The following is a 21,705-nucleotide window of genomic DNA, read 5'->3' as shown; positions in this document are numbered from 1 at the left end:
TACAAATATTCTTTGAAAGAAATTGGGTTCAAGGTTTCGCTGAAAAATTGATTTTGCACTGGCAGAGATAGCCAAAACAGAGTGATCCTATACGAGGGAGGACCCATGTTTTATTAAGATCCCGGCGCTTTGTTTAGCTTTGTTTTTGTTTTTGTTTTTTATATCTCATCCATTTCAAAACCGATTTTCATCAAATAAACACTGAATTCCTGTTGGAAATGTATATTATATATTTTTTTAGCAATTACTAAAGTGGTGTCTAGGTATCTCGCAGAAAGTGCTGACCAATACTATCCCTTTAATCATACACGGCCTTGGAAGAATGAACTAATGAATATACACTTTTTTTTCCGATTACACATTGTAAGAGAAGGTCTCGACCCCGCTCAGTTAAGGACACAGACTAGGTGCCTATATAGGCCTATTGTTACGATTGACCGGTGTCAGTGTATGGTGGAAAAACCTTTTTACTTGTATGTTTCCGCCATTTAGTGCAGATGGAAGTAAAGTGTCTTTATGTACCGGCTCTAAACCATTTTTATCGAGCGTTTGAGGGTAGACAGGACACAATTTCCATTACATTTTCTTTAAAAAAATGAAAAGGCCACCTACTGGCTATTTTTATAGTGTCAAGATTGCAAATCAAAACGCTTTCACAAAAAATTCCGCCACAGTCATGGATTTATCTTCTCATATAGGCCTACAGGTGCGGTAACTTCGTAATATAGGCCTATAAGGGGGGGGGGGGGGGGAGTAATTGCTTGCATCCCTCAAGATGGCCCTCCTTATCCCCCATCCCTTTTGCTGGCAAGAACGATCACCTGGAACAAACGTGATTTTTACGTTAACACAGAATGTTTATAAAAACATAATACCCCCGCCCCTACGCGATTTAGTTTGTTTATGTCTTTTTTTTTCTTTTTGCTGACTTGAATAGGTAGGCCTTAGTAACGAATGCCTCGTCTTATGAAGATTTTTGATTGATCCGTAATATTATCTGTGCCCCAGATCGGTGAAATTTAGTTCTAAAGATTCATATAATCTCATTATATTAAAGGGTATAGGTCCTATAACATCCAATACCCTCCACACTTGTCGGTGGCCCCTGAGGGTCGCTTGCGTGTACCCCTAAGATTAAATATCATTCCCCCGTGTAGTAAAATATTCTGCGTAACGTATGTCCGTCGACCAGGAGTTAAGGTAAAAGATTTAAGGAAGTATTCAAGGAAGTAAGTTAAATATCACTTAAGTGATTCTTTCATAAATGCACTTCCCGGGAAGTTTGACATGCCCGTTTGTAGACGTTTTCACAGCACCACAGGGTATTACACCCATCAAGGTTCCATGACACTAGTCATCCATTGCGACAATACCAGTTTCTCCCATGCAATAAGATATGCACGATAAGCTAAATATATTCTACCAAGTAGGCCTATAAACCTAATCAATCCTTACATCACGACCCCAAACCTCAAACCCTTTACAAAGCACAAACCTCTAAGTCCTTGGCAAAACAAGAACGGAGCAATATTCTATTGTTGCAAGTGTCAGGGTCTCATCACCGCATATACAATGCAATATTTTTTTTTCTGATTATTTCACCTGACATCAGGAGAGCAAAATTTCATACATGGATTCCTTGACGGATCTTGAGATGGCCTCACCTTCTAGAGTATTTATTCCACAAATTTTACAAGCTATGCTTTTCTTGTGAATTCCTCTTTTCCATGTTAAGTTATGAACTAAGAGTGTATTGCCTATTTATTTATTCATCCAAACCATGTAGAGTTGATATCATTATAATAATAACTGTATTCATGTTTTGTTGAAAATTACGTGATTCAAAGTTCCTTTAGATGTTATGGCATGTAAGCGTTATGTATGACTTTGTATTACTTGATATGGAAATAAATCATTTTCAATTTGAATTGAATTTTAATATTAATCAAATGAGGCAAGGGGATCAAGGGATGGGGAAACCATTATCATATACAGTCGACTGTTGTACTTTGTACAATGGATCAGTGTCAACTTTCACTACTTAAATACTTCCCGGCCACGATCATTAACACGGCCACGATCATATATATATATATATTCTTAATTATAATTATTATAATCATTTTTTTACATTTCATGATTTCTTGCTAAATACCAATAAGTTATTCTGTTTTCGTTTCTTGTTTTCCTATTTCTGTGTGCTAAAAATGTTAGATCAGAGCCGAAACTTGAAGCCGAATTAGATTGAGCTTGATTTTAATTTTCTATCCAGAAAACTAACGATCGCCTAGCAATAAAAAAGCAAAGCAAAGCTAAGCAAAAAAAAAAAAAAAAACAGTGGTTTTATGACTAAGGCAGTAACGGAAACCGAAATAAAAGAAGTAAAACAAACACAAGCAACAACATGTCGTGAGAAAACATAGCAATATGCGGCCCTAAAGATAGCAGCTCGGAAAAAAAAGGAAAAAAAAAACAATCTTTGCTAACTTTAGGATTCGGCTGGAAAAATAATGATTATTGTGTATAAAAAATGATACAGTAAATTCCCTACAAATATACGAAGGATATTCAACTGCGGTTGCTTTTAGGCAACAGACAGACAGATGATAATGTTTACATGTGAATATTAGTTGTGTTTTTCTGACACTGTTCATCGAAGGTAAACACAATCAACAACAACGACGAAAATCAAAGTGCATCGCGCGCAGGCATGCTTTGCACACGAACAGGATTAGGAGCGCGACCGACGCAATACACATTCCCAACGTCCATAAGACGTACAGATCTATGTTTCCGCACACACACGTACACGACACGCGCAGCCGTCATTAGCATTTTACACACGAAATTTTCATTCATTGAGATTTTGCTTCAGACAGAGGGAGGCAGATGTAGACAATATTTCCGTAAACTTCGTGATACTTCATTTAAACTAGGTATGTAAGCTGGAAGCAGTGCCTTCTGTCTCTAAAATCAGATTTTATTTGAATGAATTGTAATTTTACGCTCGTTAAACTCTTTCATTTCGGGAAAGCAGAGCTCATGTCAATTCCTTCGAGAGCATTGTGTAGTCCCATACGGCTACTATCGTGTCACTGACAATTTCGTGAAGTCTCCACAGTACGTACAGCCACACACAATGACAATGTACACTGTGCGTGCCAGGCAGTGTGGTAGGAGAGTAGGGTTGTAATTGTCTACATTGATATTTCCTATTAAAAAGTACATATCAGTGGTTCAGCTTTCGTACAGTACAATCTCATTATCTATGTCACCAATGGTCACTGGCCACATTAAAATCTTGACTTTATTTAGCTTGTGCAGGAACTTGCGTTGCGGTTGCATTGCATTACAAACACCTCCCAAGACTTGGTCTTTGTCACTGCCAGCATGAATCACGGTGCTGAAAGATGCTGCCCTCGTTGAGACGTGTAATCAAGATCTACTGTCAGCAGTGCCAAACGTTACTACTGACATATTACAAAGGAGGATCAGGTAAGAGAAATAGGTTCAATACGCTACAACAAGTGCAGCATTGTCTAAGTTCCAATTTGAAATTAACCTGAATAATTCTATGGGATGATCAGATTCACATGCCATTTGAATTAACATCTGATTGTTTTGAAAATTATTTGTGAACTTCCCTTTTATTAGTTTTGATATGGTGGAGGAATTTTTGAAAATAAATCACCAAGGATTCCTATTTAGTTCGTTATTCATGTACATGCTGTGATTTTGTAGAACACAATGATGACCTGTGGTTCTACATTATACATGTTGTATGTTGCATTGTTTCACAAAGTATTGATTGTTATTGACAATTGTAAATCAATATTTTGTTTCTCCTTGGGAGCAGTGATTTAAAGGATGTTGGAGTCATCTGATGCATGTGTGTACAATGTAGGTCAGTTGTATCGTAAAACATTCTAGAGAATAAATGTTTTGTAATAGAGCCTAAGATATAAAAAGATATCACTATTTTTCCCACTTAACCATAACTGTAGACGGTTTAGTCTTGAAACATTTTTATCGTAACTGTTACTCACAATTTGTATATTCAACAATACTTAGCTTGATTATACTGATTCAAATTTATGCATTGATTGTTTCTGTCATCCCTAACTCACCTTTTAGAACTATTTTTAAGCACTAAAGCTGGGTTTTTGTTTCATCTGCAAGAGGTAAATAAAGTCTTTAAATGAATACCATAGCAAAAATATGCTTTAACTGTCAGAAAATATGTCTCAAAACAAATTTGTCTTTTAATAAGGTGGTCTTGTCAAGTGTTTTCTGGAGCGGACCAAGGAGAACTTTACTCAAGTTCCAGGGATCTGTCCAAAGTGTGGCTCTAAGTTTGGTCGGGAGACCATCATCAGGAAGAAACCTGCCATTAAGATCGTTGGAGGGAAAGTCTTCTGGAAGTGAACAAAATGGCAGGTCAGTTGAATTTGGAATTGTCACAATCCTGTGAAAACTGCAATGTCAACACACTGCTTCTAAGTAGCTTTACATCAGAGCAATGTGTGAACTGGTGTGTGACAATTGTGGTGAAACCAACAGAATTGGCTTGCAAGGCTTGAAAGATTTAGCTACCAGGCCTCAATGATTTTGGCTTGAATATATGTTTTTTTTTTTTTTCAGTTTTCTTTCTTTTCAGTCAAATGTTTCAAATCATTTGGAAAAACAGAAATTAAAGGAATCAAGAAATTCTTCTGCAGACTACATGCGATAAAAGTACCAACCCAATTTATGTTGATCTCAGAGACACATCTGTTTATAGCTGTAGAGAGAATGTTTATGTCTACAATGTACATTAGGAGTGTTCAAACCCTTGTGTCAACACAAGATGTTTCCAGTTGAAACATCAATGCTCATTCATTGTGTTTGCTCTTATACAATTTCAAATTTTATTTTGTTAGTGTATTAGTATGTATTACAAGGCAGTGTCAATTTTACAAATGTACAGTGTTCATATCTTGAGGTCGTAGGTCACTCTGATTCACGCTTACAATCCAAGATCAGCCTGGATTCAGTTCAACCCCACCCCCTTTCTGTCAGGGGTTTGAATGAAACACTCAAGCCCATATCATTCACTTACTAGTAATATTCATTAATTCATTTTCATTTCAAAACAGTGTTCATGTATGTTGCAAATGACAAAATGATTCCACAATTTATGTTTGTTGAAATGACGCATATATAGAAACACATCTTTTTTTTTTCAGATAAAACTAAAAAAAAAAAAACGTGTAGGAACTGTTGAAAACCAGAATCATTATCATCATCATTGGAGTTCAAGGTTACTGCAGTTTTTTTGCTAGTTTACACAGCTATTGTGAAACTGAATTTCAGTACATTTACGCAGGGTTCACCTGAGCTGTTGAATGTTTTCAAGTTAATGTGAGTGAAGGAGCTTGGCAAGTATTTGATAAGAGCATGGGTACATATTGAATAGGTGAGTGCGCCCTCTACTGTTGACAGGGCGTGCAGAGGTGATGCAGGGTTTGGAGGAGGTGACCCAGGAGCTGGAGCATGTAGAGAGACAGATCCAGAGACTCCTGGAGAAACAGCAACGTCTCCTGGAGAGGAAAGCTCAGCTGGAGAGACAGGCCAACAGGCTGCAGGAGCTGGGCTCTCAGGAAGGGGCAACAGGCTGGGACAAGTCAGGTGGGAACACAGAGTAACTAAGAACATGTGGATAAATAATATATGGAGTATATGGAGTATGGAAGATATGGATGAATATATATATATATATATATATATATATATATATATATATGGAATGTGTGAAATATGGAATATACAGTATGTGGAATGTATGGAATATGGAATATATGGATGAATATATATGGAATACATTCGGGTGCAGGAGCTGCGCTCTCGGGAAGGGGCAACAGGCTGGGACAAGTCAGGTGAGAACACAGAATAACTCAGAACATGTGGATGAATATATATGGAATATGGAATATGGAAAATGGTATATGGAATATATGAGATATGGTATATGGATGAATATGTATGGAATATATGGAATATATGGAATATGGAATGTATGGAATATGGAATATATATGAAATATGGAATACATGGAATATGGAATATACAGATAAATGTATATGGAATAAGTTTCATATTCTAATTCTATCATGTACATAATTATGTTCTATATTATAATGTAAATGAGACATACAATAATGCAAGAATATATCCACTACTAAAACATATGCTGTGCATGTCATACATATGAAACACACATGTATAGCAAAAATATTTGAATACCAATAGATTTAATGTGACTGTAGATTGCATGCTGCAATTTTGGTGTGGTATCTTATATATGTTTTTCCCTACTGGACCTTGATTTCAGTTAATTTTTTATATCTCTAAGACTTAATTACTGTAAAAGTGGTTATTTTTGCATGAGTAATTTTTTGTGCTTGGCTGGGTAAGATGAATTGTTACAAAAAAATCTATTCCATGGAATAGAGACATTCATTAGCAGAACATTCTGGTATGCAAAAATATTCCCATGTTTTTATATCTTTTTTTTTTTTAAATTTCATTTCCCTGGTTTCTGGTTTCACGAAAATGTGCAAAATTTTCCCCTTTGGCTTTTTATGTATGTTTATATATAAATGTAATGAAATGTCATGATTTAGACCATTTCTATGTGTTTTGTCTTTTGGGCAATTCCGCAGTTAGGTGGACATGACATGGATAAAAGAAATGTGCCTCTTTATCTTACTCTTTAATTTAGGTATCAACTAATGCCATGGATGTTCACCAATCACTAAGGTCTTTCAAATTCAGTAGATTTTATTTTTCGTAGGTATTGATTTTGCGAGATCTAAAACCATCATTTAAAATGTACATGTGGGACTGGGGATGCTGAAATTCACTTAAATGCAAATTACAGTGGGTTGCTTTGAATTTTTTCCTCAAATTTTTGCTAAAAGGTAAAAGATGAATACATTTAAATACTCCAGAAGTCATGTGACATTTTGTCAATTACAGAAGGGTGAAATGACCTGCGGAATTACTCCGGACAAATGTAACGTTACTAACCGTAACGTTACTAACCATGCATTTGGGGGTCTAGCTAATAAATCATTGGTCGAACTGCTAAAAATATTTGCGTGAACATTTGTCATGATGCAATAATTGAAATTAATGCAACACTTTGTTTGAAGTAACTTGAAATTTTGCACACTTTTTGTTACAAGACAATGATTTTTTTGTCATGTCCTTTTTTGGTAACGTTACTAACCAGCCCTTTTAGTTGCCATAGCAATTCTAATATTTATTGGATTGTACTCATTCTTTTCTATATCATAGACCTGGGGAGGATGAACATGATTTTTACCTGAAATGAATAAATGGTGATTTAGCAGTAAAAATAAATATCTAAATTTCTTTAAATGTAACGTTACTAACCGCGGAATTGCCCTTTTGTGTTTGACAAACTTACCTCCATAGATTTCCCCTGGTCTCCAAAGCTCTTGTCTGTAAGAGAATCTGTGTTTGGGATCAGGGAATTCCGTCCCCTCCAAGAGGAGACAATGAATGCCTCTCTCAGCGGGAGGGATGTCATCCTCCTGATGCCTACCGGTGGAGGCAAGAGTCTCTGCTACCAGCTGCCGGCTTTGGTCAGCAAAGGTTTGATAATATGTTTTTAACTCTCTTACTATAGCTGTATGTCATCCTTTTATGCTTACGTAGTACAGTAGGTCCCTGGTTCATGCCCCAAGTAAGACCAGTGGAGCCAGTATAATTCATCATCTTGCCTTTCCCTTGAGGAGGCACATTATGCTGTCCTTCAGATAAATCAAAATAGGAAGATCCAATAAGTAAGTCACTTTTGATCTCGCTTCCTCTGAAAGAAGTTTTAAGATATGGGAAACTAATTTGTTGCACATACATTGTGGTAGGTGGGGCAACACAACGCTGAACATTGGCACTGGTCCGACAGTCCAGGATCGGTAAAAATAATAATCGCTGATGGATTAGTAACTTTTTCAGGAATGGACCAGTAAAAGATGGACAAACTAGGGACCTACTGGTCTGACAGACAGGTCAGACCATAGAAAAAATGGGATAGTGTCCAGCCCTGGGTAATGATAGCAATCGTGTGTGATTGAGACTTTCAGCAATCAGTGAATGGTATCAACAAGGTTCTGATATGCTCTTGAGAAAGAGAAGATTCTTGCAATTTGTTCAATTGTAGTTTTGACAGATTGTCAGGTTTGCATGCTGGATGCAGTAAGGCTCATATAGGAAAGTCAGAAACGGCAGACACTTCAGACAGTGTAAACTGTGTTTCCTATCATTCAGACTCATTGAAAGCTTTGGCAGAGGTAAACTGCAGAGTCACTTGCTATGTGTGACCTTGGTACATACATATGATAAGTAAATCCCTTTCATGGATCCTAAGATAATGATGATATTGTTGGGTGTATTTTCTGAAACACACAAAATAAAGGACAAGTGTTAGTCTCAACTTTTTGATTTGTAGAGATTTTTTCAATCTTTGTACCGGTGCAGGTTTCACACTAATGGTTTCAATCTTTGTACCGGTACAGGTTTCACACTAATGGTTTCAATCTTTGTACCGGTGCAGGTTTCACACTAATGGTTTCAATCTTTGTACCGGTACAGGTTTCACACTAATGGTTTCAATCTTTGTACCTGTACAGGTTTCACACTGGTGGTATCTCCCTTGGTCTCCCTCATGGAGGACCAGACGATGGCCCTGGAGGACCTAGGTGTGTCTGCCACCGTGCTCTCCTCCAACACCACTCCAGAGAGCGTCAAGGAGATCCACCGCCAGATGATCGATGGCCGGTCTGGTCTCAAGCTTCTCTATGTCACGCCGGAGAAGATCGCCAAGAGCAAGCGTTTTATGGCCTGTCTGGAGAAGGCCTACAAAGCCAAATTTTTGGCTCGCATCGCTATCGATGAGGTGCACTGCTGCAGTCAGTGGGGTCACGACTTCAGACCTGGTGAGTCTGTGGTTCTCTTAACCCGTTGCGAACGAGTCCCGACTATACTCGCGCAGGTGTCTATGGGAAATGCGTGTTGTAGCAAAATCAGTCCATTTCTCAACTGGTTAAAGTGAACCTCTGTTCCTTGATCAAGTTGATTTGAAATGCGTAGAGAAAATCAAGCAAAGGGAGAAAGTTAGATGTTTCATATTTTTGAAGAAACAGAGTATGGATCACAATGATATTACTGAATGGAAATCAGATGAGGTTTATGATCTCATTCAAGCCATACATCCCTCATTGACCTCCATATGAATAATTAGGTTTCTTTGTTTGAGATGAAATCAAAAGAATACTCATAATGATTGTAAGTTGGATTTTTAGTGGAGTTGTCGTAACTCAGACATGATGAATTTAGGTAGAGAATGATTTGCAATTACTAAATTACACTGTATCTATGAAAAATATGATTTGTGCTAGAGGTATATTTTAGTGTACAGAGCAGTGTGAAGTGAATCTTACTGTCATTTACCATGCTTGATTTTATGACAGACTACAAGATTTTAGGCCTCCTGAAACGCCAATTCCCAGAAGCCCCGATCCTCGGACTGACCGCCACGGCAACCATCGACGTGCTGGAGGATGTGAAGAGCATTCTGGGATTGCAGGGATGCCAGATCTTCCGGGCAGGGTTCAATCGTCCAAATCTCTTCTATGAGGTAAGAGGGGATTGTTGTGACACACAAACTTGTCTTGCCAACTGAAGCTGGGCCCCATTTCCAAAAAAGATGGTAGGATAGCAACTCTTGCTGGAATTGCAACTTCCAATAGCAACAATCAATCAGGAAGCTGGATTCTTGGCATTGCCATGACAATTGCCATACTAAAATTTGACAGAATTGCTATCATATCAACTTTTTATGAAATGGGGCACTGGAGGCGAGACTGAGGGATTAATGTGGTTTCTGTCTGTCATTGACGGGAATGTTAAAGCTTACTGGTGAGACTGTCTTTTGACAAAACTAAATGTCTATAATTATTTCTCAAATGTGACTAATATTTGGGTTAAGGATGTACTGTGGGGATCTTTCTGATCTGGTATTGTCCAAGGTCAAAGGTGATGCCAAACCGCAACGCTCTGTTGTGACAAACTCTCATACCTTTGACACTAAGGTGTTTGGTAATTCAACCAAGAAATATAATTCACAGCTGATCTCGACATGAATGTACAGTGATTCAGCTTATGTCATGTAGAATGCAGTGGTACTGATTATTTGGAATCTGTTTATTAGTCTGTTGTTAATTTCTTTCTCTCGGTGACTGCTAATGGCAGTAGTACTCCATGTTCTGATCTGAGCTCCATCTTTTTGTTCAATGGCTTCTTTTGACAGGTGCGACCCAAACCGTCCAAGCAAGCTGAGTGCATGGAAGAACTGGTGAAGCTGGTGGATGGAGAGTTCAAAGGTCAATCAGGTATGGAACATAATCATGACTTTTTGCTGTTTTGTTTGTGCATCCAAACAAACTGACCACAGCTTCATAAAGCAAAATGATATTCAGACACAACAGGTTGAAGATGTCAGGAAGTCTTGTCCAAAGTTATATGTGCAATTTTCACCAGGATAGCACAGGTGAATTTAAGAAATTTGACGGTTGCATTTTTCTTTTTTTGTTCGTACTGTCAGACATGAGTCTGAAATTTGTAATTTTTTTCTGTTCATTCCAGCTTATATTCTCCTCCATTTTTTGTAGGTCTGGAGAGTTTTTATGCTGTGTGTGATTTGTTGATGAGAAAATGTCCCATGTTGTGTGGGTGATTTTTCTAAACATTTGAAGTGCATATCATACTGTGAAAGTATATATTTTTGCATGAGTAATATTTAATGCTTGGCCAGGTATAGAACAATTTTGCATGTTTTTACTTCTGCAGAATCAAGGCAGTAGATATAGGAACGTACAACGTATGACAGGCAAAGATATTCCTGTGCTTTTAGTTTTTCACTATTTTCAGGTTTATTGGAAAAATGAGCAAAGAAAATTAGATTCCATCGCGATTTTCTGGTTGGGCGAAATGTGTGAAAATTTCTAAACAGCAAAAAAGTCCACTTTTACAGTATATGGTAGAAAATTGGAGAGCCTTTTCATGTTTGTTTGTGTGTGGCTGTGTCTCAGTGATATCAACAATTAGTGAAGATTAAAGTCTGGTGGCACAACATGAAATCATTTCAAAGCACCATGTCCATGAAACTATCACTCTCTCTTTCTCTCTCCAGGGATCATCTACTGTTTCTCCAGGAAAGATGCAGAGTCTGTGGCAGAGGGCCTGAAGCAGCGAGGAATCCGAGCCCATCCCTACCATGCCATGTTGGATGCACAGTATAAAAGCTCTGTCCACAGACAATGGAAGCAGAACAAGATCCAGGTCAGTCTTCAATACTTGCGTGGTCATATTTTCCTTTTTTTGAACCCCCGAATATGATAGTAATGATTGATAGCATTTTCCACATTTTTTCTGTTCAATAGTAAGTATTGATTACAGGACAAGTCCACCGTCATATACATGTGGATTGAGTGAATGCAATAATGATAGTAGAACACATTGGTGAAAGTTTGGGGAAAATCGGACAATCCGTTCAAAAGTTATGAATTTTTATAGTATACCCTGCTCAGTCACTGCTGGATGAAAAGATTACTACAGTCTACAGTGTATGATATCACATGTCAATTGTGTAGAAAGATATAAGGAAAATAAAAGAGAATTTCATAAAATTGTATTTTTGTCTCGCCCACCGGAGGTGAAGGCGAGACTAAGGGATCCAAATGGCGTCCGTCCGTCGTCCGTCCGTCGTCCGTCCGTCGTCCGTCCGTCGTCCGTCGTCCGTCCGTCGTCCGTCGTCCGTCACAAATGTTAAAGTTTACCTGCAAGACTCTCTTATGATGCATAACTTGGCAACTGTTACAGCAATGGCAGCCACACTTGGATGATAGAAGCACTAGGGGTATCTTCATGTTATGGTGTTGTCAGAGGTCATGTGATGATGTCAAAGGTCATTTGAGGTCATATATTAAAGAGTATGTGCAAGACTCTCTTTTCTACGTTAAAGTTTACCTGCAAGACTCTCTTTTGACAAATAACTTCACATAAGTTGCTTGGATTACAACCTAACTTGGGTCATAGATGCACTGGGGGTACCTTCATGTTATGGTGCCGTTGGAGGTCACAGGATAAGGTCAAAGGTCATTTGAGGTCATACGTTAAAGTTTACTTGTAAGACTCTCTTATCACATGTAACTCGACACATGTTGCTACAATGGCAATCAAACTTGGGTGATGGATGCACTGGGGGTACCTTCATGTTATGGTGCCGTTGGAGGTCACATGATAAGGTCAAAGGTCATTTGAGGTCATATGTTACAGTTTACTTGCAAGACTCTCTTATCACACGTAACTCAGCATATGTTGCTACAATGGCAATCAAACTTGGGTGATGGTAGATGTCTCTTGGGAAGTTGAAGGTAACCACAAGGTCAAAGGTTACAGACAGGGGTCAACGAACTTTTAGGGCCCAATGTTAAGTTTTTAGGGCGCATTTCGTTTAATATGGCTCATAACTTTTGATCCCTTTGTCCGTTTGTGACCAAACTTGGATGGAAGATGTCCCTTGGGGAGGTGAAGGTTGTCACAAGGTCAAAGGTCACAGACAGTGGTCAACAAACTTTTAGGGCCCAATGTTATGTTTTTAGGGCACGTTTTGATTGTGGCTCATAACTTTTGATCCCTATGTCCGTTTGTGACCAAACTTGGACAGTAGATGTCCCTTGGGGAGTTAAAGGTCATCACAAGGTCAAAGGTCACAGAAAAGGTTCAACAAATTTTTAGGGCCCAATGTTAAGTTTTTATGGTGCGTTTCGATTATGGCTCATTACTTTTGATCCCTTTGTCCGTTTGTGACCAAACTTGGATGGTAAATGTCCCTTAGGGTGTTCAAGGTCACCACAAGGTCAAAGGTCATAAGCAAGTCAATTAACTTCTGGGAGTTATAAAAAATATTAATTCCTTGTGCGCGAATGGGCGAGACACAATTTGGCGATTGCCTTGTTAAAAAAAGTACACATTTCCTCATCTTGTCTCTGACAGATGTTATGAGTGATATTATTCCCCCTGCCTTCTGAAAGAGGCAAGTCAAGCGTTCTTTTATTATGTGAGAAAAGTGAAAGTATGTGGAATTTTCTTCATATTTTCTTCATATCGTTCTACACATGTGACAACACAAGCTCTAATAGTCTTCTCACCCAGCATTGACTGAGCAGAAACTTCAAAAACTGAATTTGAACAGATAGTCTGATTTTCCTCAAACTCTCACTGATGTGTTCTTCTACTGATATTGCTGTATTTACTCAATCCTCATGTCTATGAATATGGACTTGTCCTTTAAGCTTACAGCTCATACTGAAGTCTGGCATACTAATTGTGTCTTGTCACCATCCATTCATTCTTGCTTAATACTCGTTTTATTACCTTTTCTGTTTTTGAAGTGTCTTTCACAGTGCAATTGCTCCCTATCACTTCCCCCCCCCCCCCCCCCCCCCCCCCCCCCCCGTCATTAGGTGATCCGAGTATCCTCTCAGATCATCTTCTGTATCAGTACTGATTCTTTGTTGGCTCTTCTTCTTCTTCTTCTTCTTCTTCTTCTTCTTCTTCTTTATTTCTGGACAAAAGTTGTGCAGAGGTTAGCTCAGAAAGTCCTCTTGCTATCAATTTCAAACTCATACCATATATGTATTATGTCCCAAAGACGAGAAATCTAATGTATCATTGTGATTGGTCAACCGTGACATCACTATGACGTCATTATATGAAAACACATTTTCATTCATATCTCATTAATGGAATGGAATTTTTCAATAAAATTTACGTCACATATATTTCAAGTCAAGCGCATTCTACTCATATTATCAAAATTCATATTTATTATTAAAAAGCGCGCGTACACGTGCGTTGAAATATTTGTATGCTCCAATCGAGCTCAAATTTTTTTTGCACACGTTTCAGACCATTTGAAGAATTTTTTGAAAAATTGAAAAAATTGGACGGACGCGTACGCGTGCGCGCATATATGCATGCACAGCTCATATGCAATAGAAATTTCCCGTTTTTTCACACAGATCGGATGTCTGAAATGTCAAGGAATATTTCTACCAAGTTTCAAGTCAGTTCAACTCAATATGACGTCATACGGGCCCGTCAAAATTGAAATTCAGTGCGCGCGTCAATGGCGATATACAGTCAAACCTGCCTTAGCGGCCACCTGTCTATAGCGGCCACCTGTCTATAGCGGCCACTGCAAAATCCCCCCGAGAGAAAAGCCCTGTTAAAGACCCTGTGTATAGCGGCCACCTCTCTAACGCGGCCAGCGGCCACAAAGTTTGTTTCCCGCGGGAGATATTAACCTGTCTATAGCGGCCAAAAACCCAATGGAGCCGTAGCCAAGCCGATAATTCAGCGTGTTTTTCTGTTCGGTAGCCGTGCGGGCAACGTTCAGTGATCGCCACCGCTGCATTCATCCCTCATTCAGTCATAATAATGCACGATTTTTCACGACAATAAACATGCTACTATGCAACAATTTCATATACACCGGCATGGTTAAATGCATGAAACACACTACACGGTGTATGCATACGTACACACACACACATGTACATGTAAGGATACAACGATGATACATGTACATGTAAGCAATGCACACACAGTTGGATTACCTGTCTATAGCGGCCACCTGTCTATAACGGCCACTTTTTCCGTCTCCCTTGGATGGCCGCTATAGACAGGTTTGACTGTACAATGCAACTATGCCAAAAAACCGCCAATTTTAAATCCGATTTTACTCGTCAGGATGGACGGTGACCCCCTATTTTCTTTACATATTCTGAAAGCTGATGACTTGTAATGTCATTTCATGGGTTGGCGATGCTGGAAAAATGATTAAAAGATATCAAATTTCTTAATGAAATAAAAAAAGTAAATTTTCAAAATGACGTCATCAAATTTCAAGTTCACTCGCACGTGTCTCACTTATCCTTTGCCAATTTTCACCCAGATTGCAGTATGTTGTATCTTATTAAATGCTCTTTTATTAATGTAATAACAACATTTTGATTGGATGACGGCATCACCTCATAAAAATGGATTGAAAGTAATCTTGTCAACTTTGACCAGTTTACGTGTTATCTCTATGGGAGTGCAGTTTTTCTGGAAATGAAAATTGACATGACTGTCTTTTTTGAGCACTAGCTCACTTATGCTTTGGTGAATTTCTCTCAGATTTAAATATGTTGTAGCTGAGACGTTGGGCTATCGCTATGTGCCCTTCGTTTTTTCATATGGTGTCGGGATCACGTCCAAAAACTTGGTTGAAATGAAAGCTTATCTTCGATGTATTTTTGTATTCCTTTCGCAACTTTTGCAACTTTCTTTGCAATAACTCAAGGAAAACAGCCCCTATCACCCCCATATTTTGCACATGTTTAGTTCATGTCACGTACATTATTTCATAAGATAACAACTACTTGATCGGACACCATCTTCGGTATGTAAATTAGGGTCAAAGTTCATAAATGTTTCATCCTGTATTTTGGTGAATATATGTCTTATCTTTCCCATATTTTGCACACGCAAAGACCATGTTACAAGGATCATTTCATAAAATAATCACTTTTTGCTGAGATGCCATCTTGAGTGTGCAAAGTGGGGTCAAATGTCAAATATACTTCATTCTGTATCTTCGTTAGTGTATACGGAATTCGGTACCAAAGATGGCAGGTCTGACTCCCTTTTCTACATGAGAATCCAAACATCACACGGCCAATGTCCCGTCAACACAGATGAAACCTGTATGGTCATGCCTATTTGGATCAGGACTCAAATCATTGATTTCAGAACAGATCGGATCGCCTAATTTGTCAGTGTTGACAAATTCCAATCGTTGTTGTGTTTTACTGATTCTGTGTTATGGGAAACTTATGATGTAGTAGTTTTTCCTGTGATTTTTATTCCCTGAATTTGATTTAAAAAAAAAATGTTTTATTTACCATGTTGCCATGGCATTGCAGGTTGTTGTAGCTACCGTGGCGTTTGGGATGGGAATCGACAAACCAGATGTTAGATTCGTCATTCACCACTCCATCAGCAAGTCCATGGAGAATTACTACCAGGAGAGTGGCAGGGCGGGTGAGTACCTCCTAACATCTCTTATCTTCTAGTGGTTACCCTCTTACTGTCTTACCCCTTCTCCAAGACCACCCTTCTTCAACGTTACTCTTCTCCTACACGTAGATCAAGTACTACACTCTCTTTCCCATCACATAAAGCTAATCTTCTTCTTAGATCTCCCTTTTCTCCTCCCCCAATTGGTTTTACCTTCTCGTAACCCAATATGTTTGTATCGTGTTCATCTCCCTTCCTTACCCCCTGCCCTCATCCTAAAATGATTTATCCAAGTCTTTTCCCTCGCAATGGAGTTTCGTTCATTTCCTTATCTTTGTACAATATCAAAGAACTGCCAGTATGAGCAGAGATGATTTCTGTTGCTTTTTTTTGCATTATTTTGTATTGTTTTTTTTTTTCCTGGAAATACTGCAGGTTTTATGAAAAATACTGTTTTTGCCAAATTGAACAATTACACATGTATATTGCAGGTAAGGTGAGAATACTGTTTTGCCACCAATAATGCATTTTTTAATCCTTCAGAATACTAGTACTACAATTCTTCTAGAATACAAGGTTGGCATCTTTGAAGGAAATTATATGCTGCTGAGATTTGTCAAACTGGAAATATTCTAAGACGCCAAAGGTACATGTACGTAAAAACAAGCATGACTAGGACAGGCGTCCCAGAATAAAAATAGCCCGTCAACAAGTATGTCCACCAAAGCACATACTCATCGGTTGTGGTCAACTCCCGTCAAGGGTTTTATGCTGCCTGTAAGCTGCAGAATTATGAAACTGTTCACAATTTGTTACAGGGATTTCCAAATGTGTATCTGAGTCAGGCCCGCTTCCCATTGCGTGGTATCCCCATGTTATCAGATCTTTAACCCCTTTGAGGACGAGTCCCGAGTATACTTGGGCTAGTGCCTATGGGAAATGTGTGTTGTAGCAAAATCAAACAGTCCTCAACGGGTTAAGATAGAGCCGGGAAATCTGATGTCTCTCTTGATATAACCTCTCCCACTCAGGTCGAGATGACCGGCCAGCAAAGTGCATCGTGTTCTACGGCCTGGCGGACGTCTTCCGACAGAGCACCATGGTAGTGACGGAACAGACTGGACAGGAGAAGCTCTACAATATGATAGCTTACTGTGTCAGCCCAGCCATGTGAGTAGCACCCTCTATGGTCTAGCTTTGATAAACAGTAATAATTCTTGATTTGAGAAACCAGTGAATGAGCAAGCTGCCATATCACAAAGCAAAGACCAACAAAAAACAGAACTTAGCATACTAAAAAAACAGAAAGAAAGCATAATTGAAAATCTACGAGACCCAGAATTCAAAAACAAAACGGAGCAATAGGCAGATACAGATCATGTGCCATTGCAATATGATGCAATTTTTTATGTAATATTGGATATGGATTGGATTTGAAGGGCTGTACTACAATAGCTGTTTATGTGTACACAGCATGTGTTGAATCTTACCGGCTCTCGTGCGCTGAGAGTATCAGTAACGATAGATACAGCACATTATAAATGTACTTTATTATTTCATTATTATGCAAACTGGTTTTGCCTTTGACAACATTGTGAAAAGCTATTGGATGTGATACTTGGAGCTTTTTTCACCTGTCTGATTCTTTAAAACACCCATCAACGTTAAAACACAAGTTTGTTCGATCATAAAATGCAAAACTGCTGTAAAAAAACAACAAACAAAACATGCAATTACTGTAAAACGAGGAATGTCTGCATGCAATTTAATTTTGTGAATTTCACGAGAACCAAGATTCGCGAAATTAAAATGCACATGAGAGTTCTTGTGTACAGTATACGCATTGAGTGTTAGAGGCAACTCGCGAAAATATCATGCCACGAAGAAGGTCGTTGGCTCCAATTTGCAAATATTTCGTGCCGGTAATATATCCTGTTCTACAGTAATATAAATCATCAGTTTGTATGACTGTCTACTGAGACTCATCCCTGGATGATTGAAAGTGATGCGGTCTGATTTTCCACCAACAGGTGTCGAAGGAGACTGATTGGAAGACACTTTGGGGAGAGATGGAAGAACGCATCACAGTGCAACAACATGTGTGATGTCTGTCGCTCAGGGGTCCAAGGTAACATCATCCCAGGCAATAATTTCTTATGTAGTTATCCCAGGCAATAGTTTGTTATGTAGTTATCCCAGGCAATAGTTTGTTATGTAGTTATCCCAGGCAATAGTTTGTTATGTAGTTATCCCAGGCAATAGTTTGTTATGTAGTTATCCCAGGCAATAGTTTGTTATGTAGTTATCCCAGGCAATAGTTTGTTATGTAGTTATCCCAGGCAATAGCTTGTTATGTAGTTATCCCAGGCAATAGTTTCATATGTAGTTATCCCAGGCAATAGTTTGTTATGTAGTTATCCCAGGCAATAGCTTGTTATGTAGTTATCCCAGGCAATAGCTTGTTATGTAGTTATCCCAGGCAATAGTTTGTTGTGTATTACTGATGACATTATACGAGTGAGAGAAAAGAAGGCCATTTATGGGTGAATTTCAAAAGAGCGACCTCAGTAACCCTTTGTTTTTAAGTATTCCTGAGTCTTCTGGAGTTGATTATGTGAAAGTAGCACCAAATGCCTTGAATTATTTGACCTTTCATGATGTAATGGAGATAGAATGAGTATGTAATGAATAGAAGATTGAAAATGCATTTTCTTGGCTTCCCTGTATATTTATGCTATTACAACTCTTATGAAACTACTGTTGTTAAGCAAATTTAGTAGAAAGAGGGCCTTAGAGAAAAGAAAACTAATATTAGGTAGGCAAATGCATGATTGATAGATAAGGAGAGAGTGAAAGAGATGCATTTATCTGATGCATTTATACCTTTCTTATAAATCTCTTTTTCTCTGTGTATATTGTTAATATGAAGTCATATATCAATTAAATTATTTGATTATATTTCATTGATAGAATACTGGATAAAGTGCACTCGTGTTATAACGGGAGCATTTTGTAGCCAGCTTTGTATCCAGTGGAAAAGGCGCTCTAAAATATCAACCATTATTGTAACGAACACAGATATAACAAAATTTAATGTCAACAAAGTAGAAAGTTGGGTTCCCAAATTATCATGTATATATCATTATGTGCCTCATTTATTTGGCTTAAACTAGGTTTGATATAATGAAAGGGGAACTACTGGTCTTGAGAATTCTGTAATATCAGGAGTTGCCTTTATCTTTATATCTATATTTCTCTCACACTGTTTATGTCTCTTTCTTTCTGTCTACACCTTCAGCTGCTGAGAAGGACATCACGTTGCATGTTCAGAGAATCTGCAAGATTCTAGACCAGAGGGCCAGGGAGGAGACACGTATCACTGCCCTGAAGCTGCTGGATGAACTTATGAGCAAAAAGGGCGTAGCTCCACTAGACAAAGGTATGAAGAGCTGGAGTTTTTGGCTGGAAGCATCACTAGCTGCAGCTTAAGATAATGAACTGTTAGAATGAAGGGTCAAACTGAAGTCATTATGACTGACTTCCTCTCTGTCTTCCATTCAATTCACATTTATAGATTTTATTGAAATTGGCAAATATTAAGAAGTTATTATTTCAATTTTTTTTTTCTTTTTTTTTTTTGGGGGGGGTGTACTTTTTATGTTTTAGTTCTCTGAGGAAGTATTTGACGGGAGTGATTTAATTTCCTAAAGGTTTGTACTTAGTGAATTTTGTTTTTCTTAATTTCAAAATGGAGGCTTGTGACTGCAGGAGTTGAATGCCTTAATGAAAAAGAAAACTAATATTTAATCTGTGTATTTTATATTTCAGATTAGCTTTGTAATGCATGGACACTTGTAGTCAGGAGCTCTGACATTCTTTCAATGCGATTTGCTTTGATCTACAAACTCACACTGAGAAAGTCACCAAAATGTTACCTTTGCAAAATAACAGGCCATACCATACTCTTTTTCCACATGTCGTTTTCAAGATTTGCCAGAGGTTGGAGTGGCTTTTTGAAAGGGGGGATTTCAGTGTGTACTGTAGATGCCTTACATATGTATATGACTGTGTTAGATATGACACTGAAGAATTCAAACCTCAAGTATCTGCATTGGCAGTGATGAAGCATTGTGTAATTTGCTTTCTACAGATGTCGCCAAGACGATGAAGATCAGTGACTATGAGCACATAATCGCTCACCTCCTCCTTGAGGGGTACCTCAAGGAAGATTTCCACTTCACGCCGTACAACACCATCAGCTACGTCGTCCCGGGCTCCAAAGCCAGACTTGTCAGTTCAAACCCACCGAGGACTGTCACCATCTCCATTAAAGGGGACAGAAGCCAAGCATCAAAGGTCAAAGGTCAAGTAGAAATAGATCGGGGTAAGGTCAGAGAAGTGCCGCAGACAGAGAGAGCCGGTTCATCTGGGACTAGGGCGGAGAAGGTTGGAGATAGGGAGAGAGAGGAGAGGAAACCAGGGAAGAGTGAAGAGGGTGCTAGCAGGAAGCAGTCTCACGCTAGTCATTGTGGGAAGGCAAAGAAGAGGAAACTCGACGAACCTGTGGTCATCGACCTCTGCAGTGATGAGGGGAGCGATGACGACAGTGACTTCGTTGCCAGCAAACCGTCCAAGCAGGGTCAACCTTCAACCAAGACATCATTTACAAGTCAGAAGCATGAGAGGAGTGGTGTAGTTGATGCAGATAGTAGTGCCGCAGGAAAGACAATAGGTGGGACTGATGTGAGGAAAAAGAGTTCCATGGGAAAAGATTCAAAACAGGTGCAAACATTGTCAAATCCAAGGAAAGGAGAAACATCAACTGACAGTGCAATTCAAACAAAGCATTCAGAAAGAGCAGAGGTTAATGTAAAAGACTTCAAGGTAAGGGAACCCGCCCCCTTAGCTTCCAGACTCTCGGAGGGATTCCAAGTCTCATGTCAAACCTCATCACAAAGTCTTGCCAAGCCCACTCCCAAGATTATAGATGCCATCCCCAAAAGCATCTCAAAACAAGTACAGTCTCCCAGTAAACCCAGCACACATGATTTCAGTCAGCCGAGCAGCAGGGACGAAAGTAAAACACCGAAAACTTGCAAGGTGACGAATGAATCTGTAACCCCATCCAGCAGTATATCTCCAGTTTTTGAATCGCCACCAAGCAGGAGAAAGGCAAGCTTTACACCCCCTTGTGCGACGTCGCCTGGATCCGACTACGATCTCGACCTTCGCACGGTTTACACGGAGCAACTCATGAGCCTCGGCAGCGATGGCGAAAGTTTCAACCGAGAGAACAGCAGCTTCACGATGTCGACGTCCTTCTCGGGAAGCGAAGATGGCATGAGCAGCGGGCGGAGGGATACAGAGAGTGGCGCCCTCTCTGGCAGAAAGAGGAAAGGTGCCATGAGGCGAGTAGACAGCATGGATGAAGACATGGCTAGTGCTCAAGATGAGTATGAAGTCTTAGAGAGAGTGTATATGAAACAGATGGAACATCTCAACGAGTCGCTATGA

General features: G+C 39.0%; 1 protein-coding gene across 1 annotated transcript; it reads left to right on the top strand.

Moving 5' to 3' along the window:
- The first annotated feature begins 3,357 nt into the window (after window positions 1-3,357).
- LOC139726025 (ATP-dependent DNA helicase Q1-like) lies at window positions 3,358-21,705 on the top strand. The gene is made up of 13 exons (XM_071637106.1): window positions 3,358-3,495; window positions 4,271-4,437; window positions 5,482-5,667; window positions 7,480-7,659; window positions 8,697-9,002; window positions 9,537-9,703; window positions 10,376-10,457; window positions 11,258-11,406; window positions 16,098-16,215; window positions 17,223-17,361; window positions 18,222-18,319; window positions 19,490-19,630; window positions 20,342-21,705. The coding sequence occupies exons 2-13, from the start codon at window positions 4,431-4,433 to the stop codon at window positions 21,703-21,705; spliced, it is 2,937 nt and encodes a 978-aa protein (XP_071493207.1). The 5' UTR covers window positions 3,358-3,495; window positions 4,271-4,430.

This window comes from Diadema antillarum, unplaced genomic scaffold (genome assembly GCF_040938485.1).
Source record: "Diadema antillarum isolate AM-2024a unplaced genomic scaffold, OU_Dant_1.0 seq00000076_RagTag, whole genome shotgun sequence".
NCBI classification, from domain to species: Eukaryota; Metazoa; Echinodermata; class Echinoidea; order Diadematoida; family Diadematidae; genus Diadema; species Diadema antillarum.
This window is presented reverse-complemented; position numbering and strand designations above follow the sequence as displayed.

What these genes read in the sequence shown, in the direction of transcription:
- LOC139726025 (XM_071637106.1), top strand. An exon ending in GGGTCACGACTTCAGACCTG is followed by an intron (nt 9,003 to 9,536) that starts GTGAGTCTGTGG and finishes ATTTTATGACAG; the next exon opens with ACTACAAGATTTTAGGCCTC. An exon ending in GTCCAAATCTCTTCTATGAG is followed by an intron (nt 9,704 to 10,375) that starts GTAAGAGGGGAT and finishes TTCTTTTGACAG; the next exon opens with GTGCGACCCAAACCGTCCAA.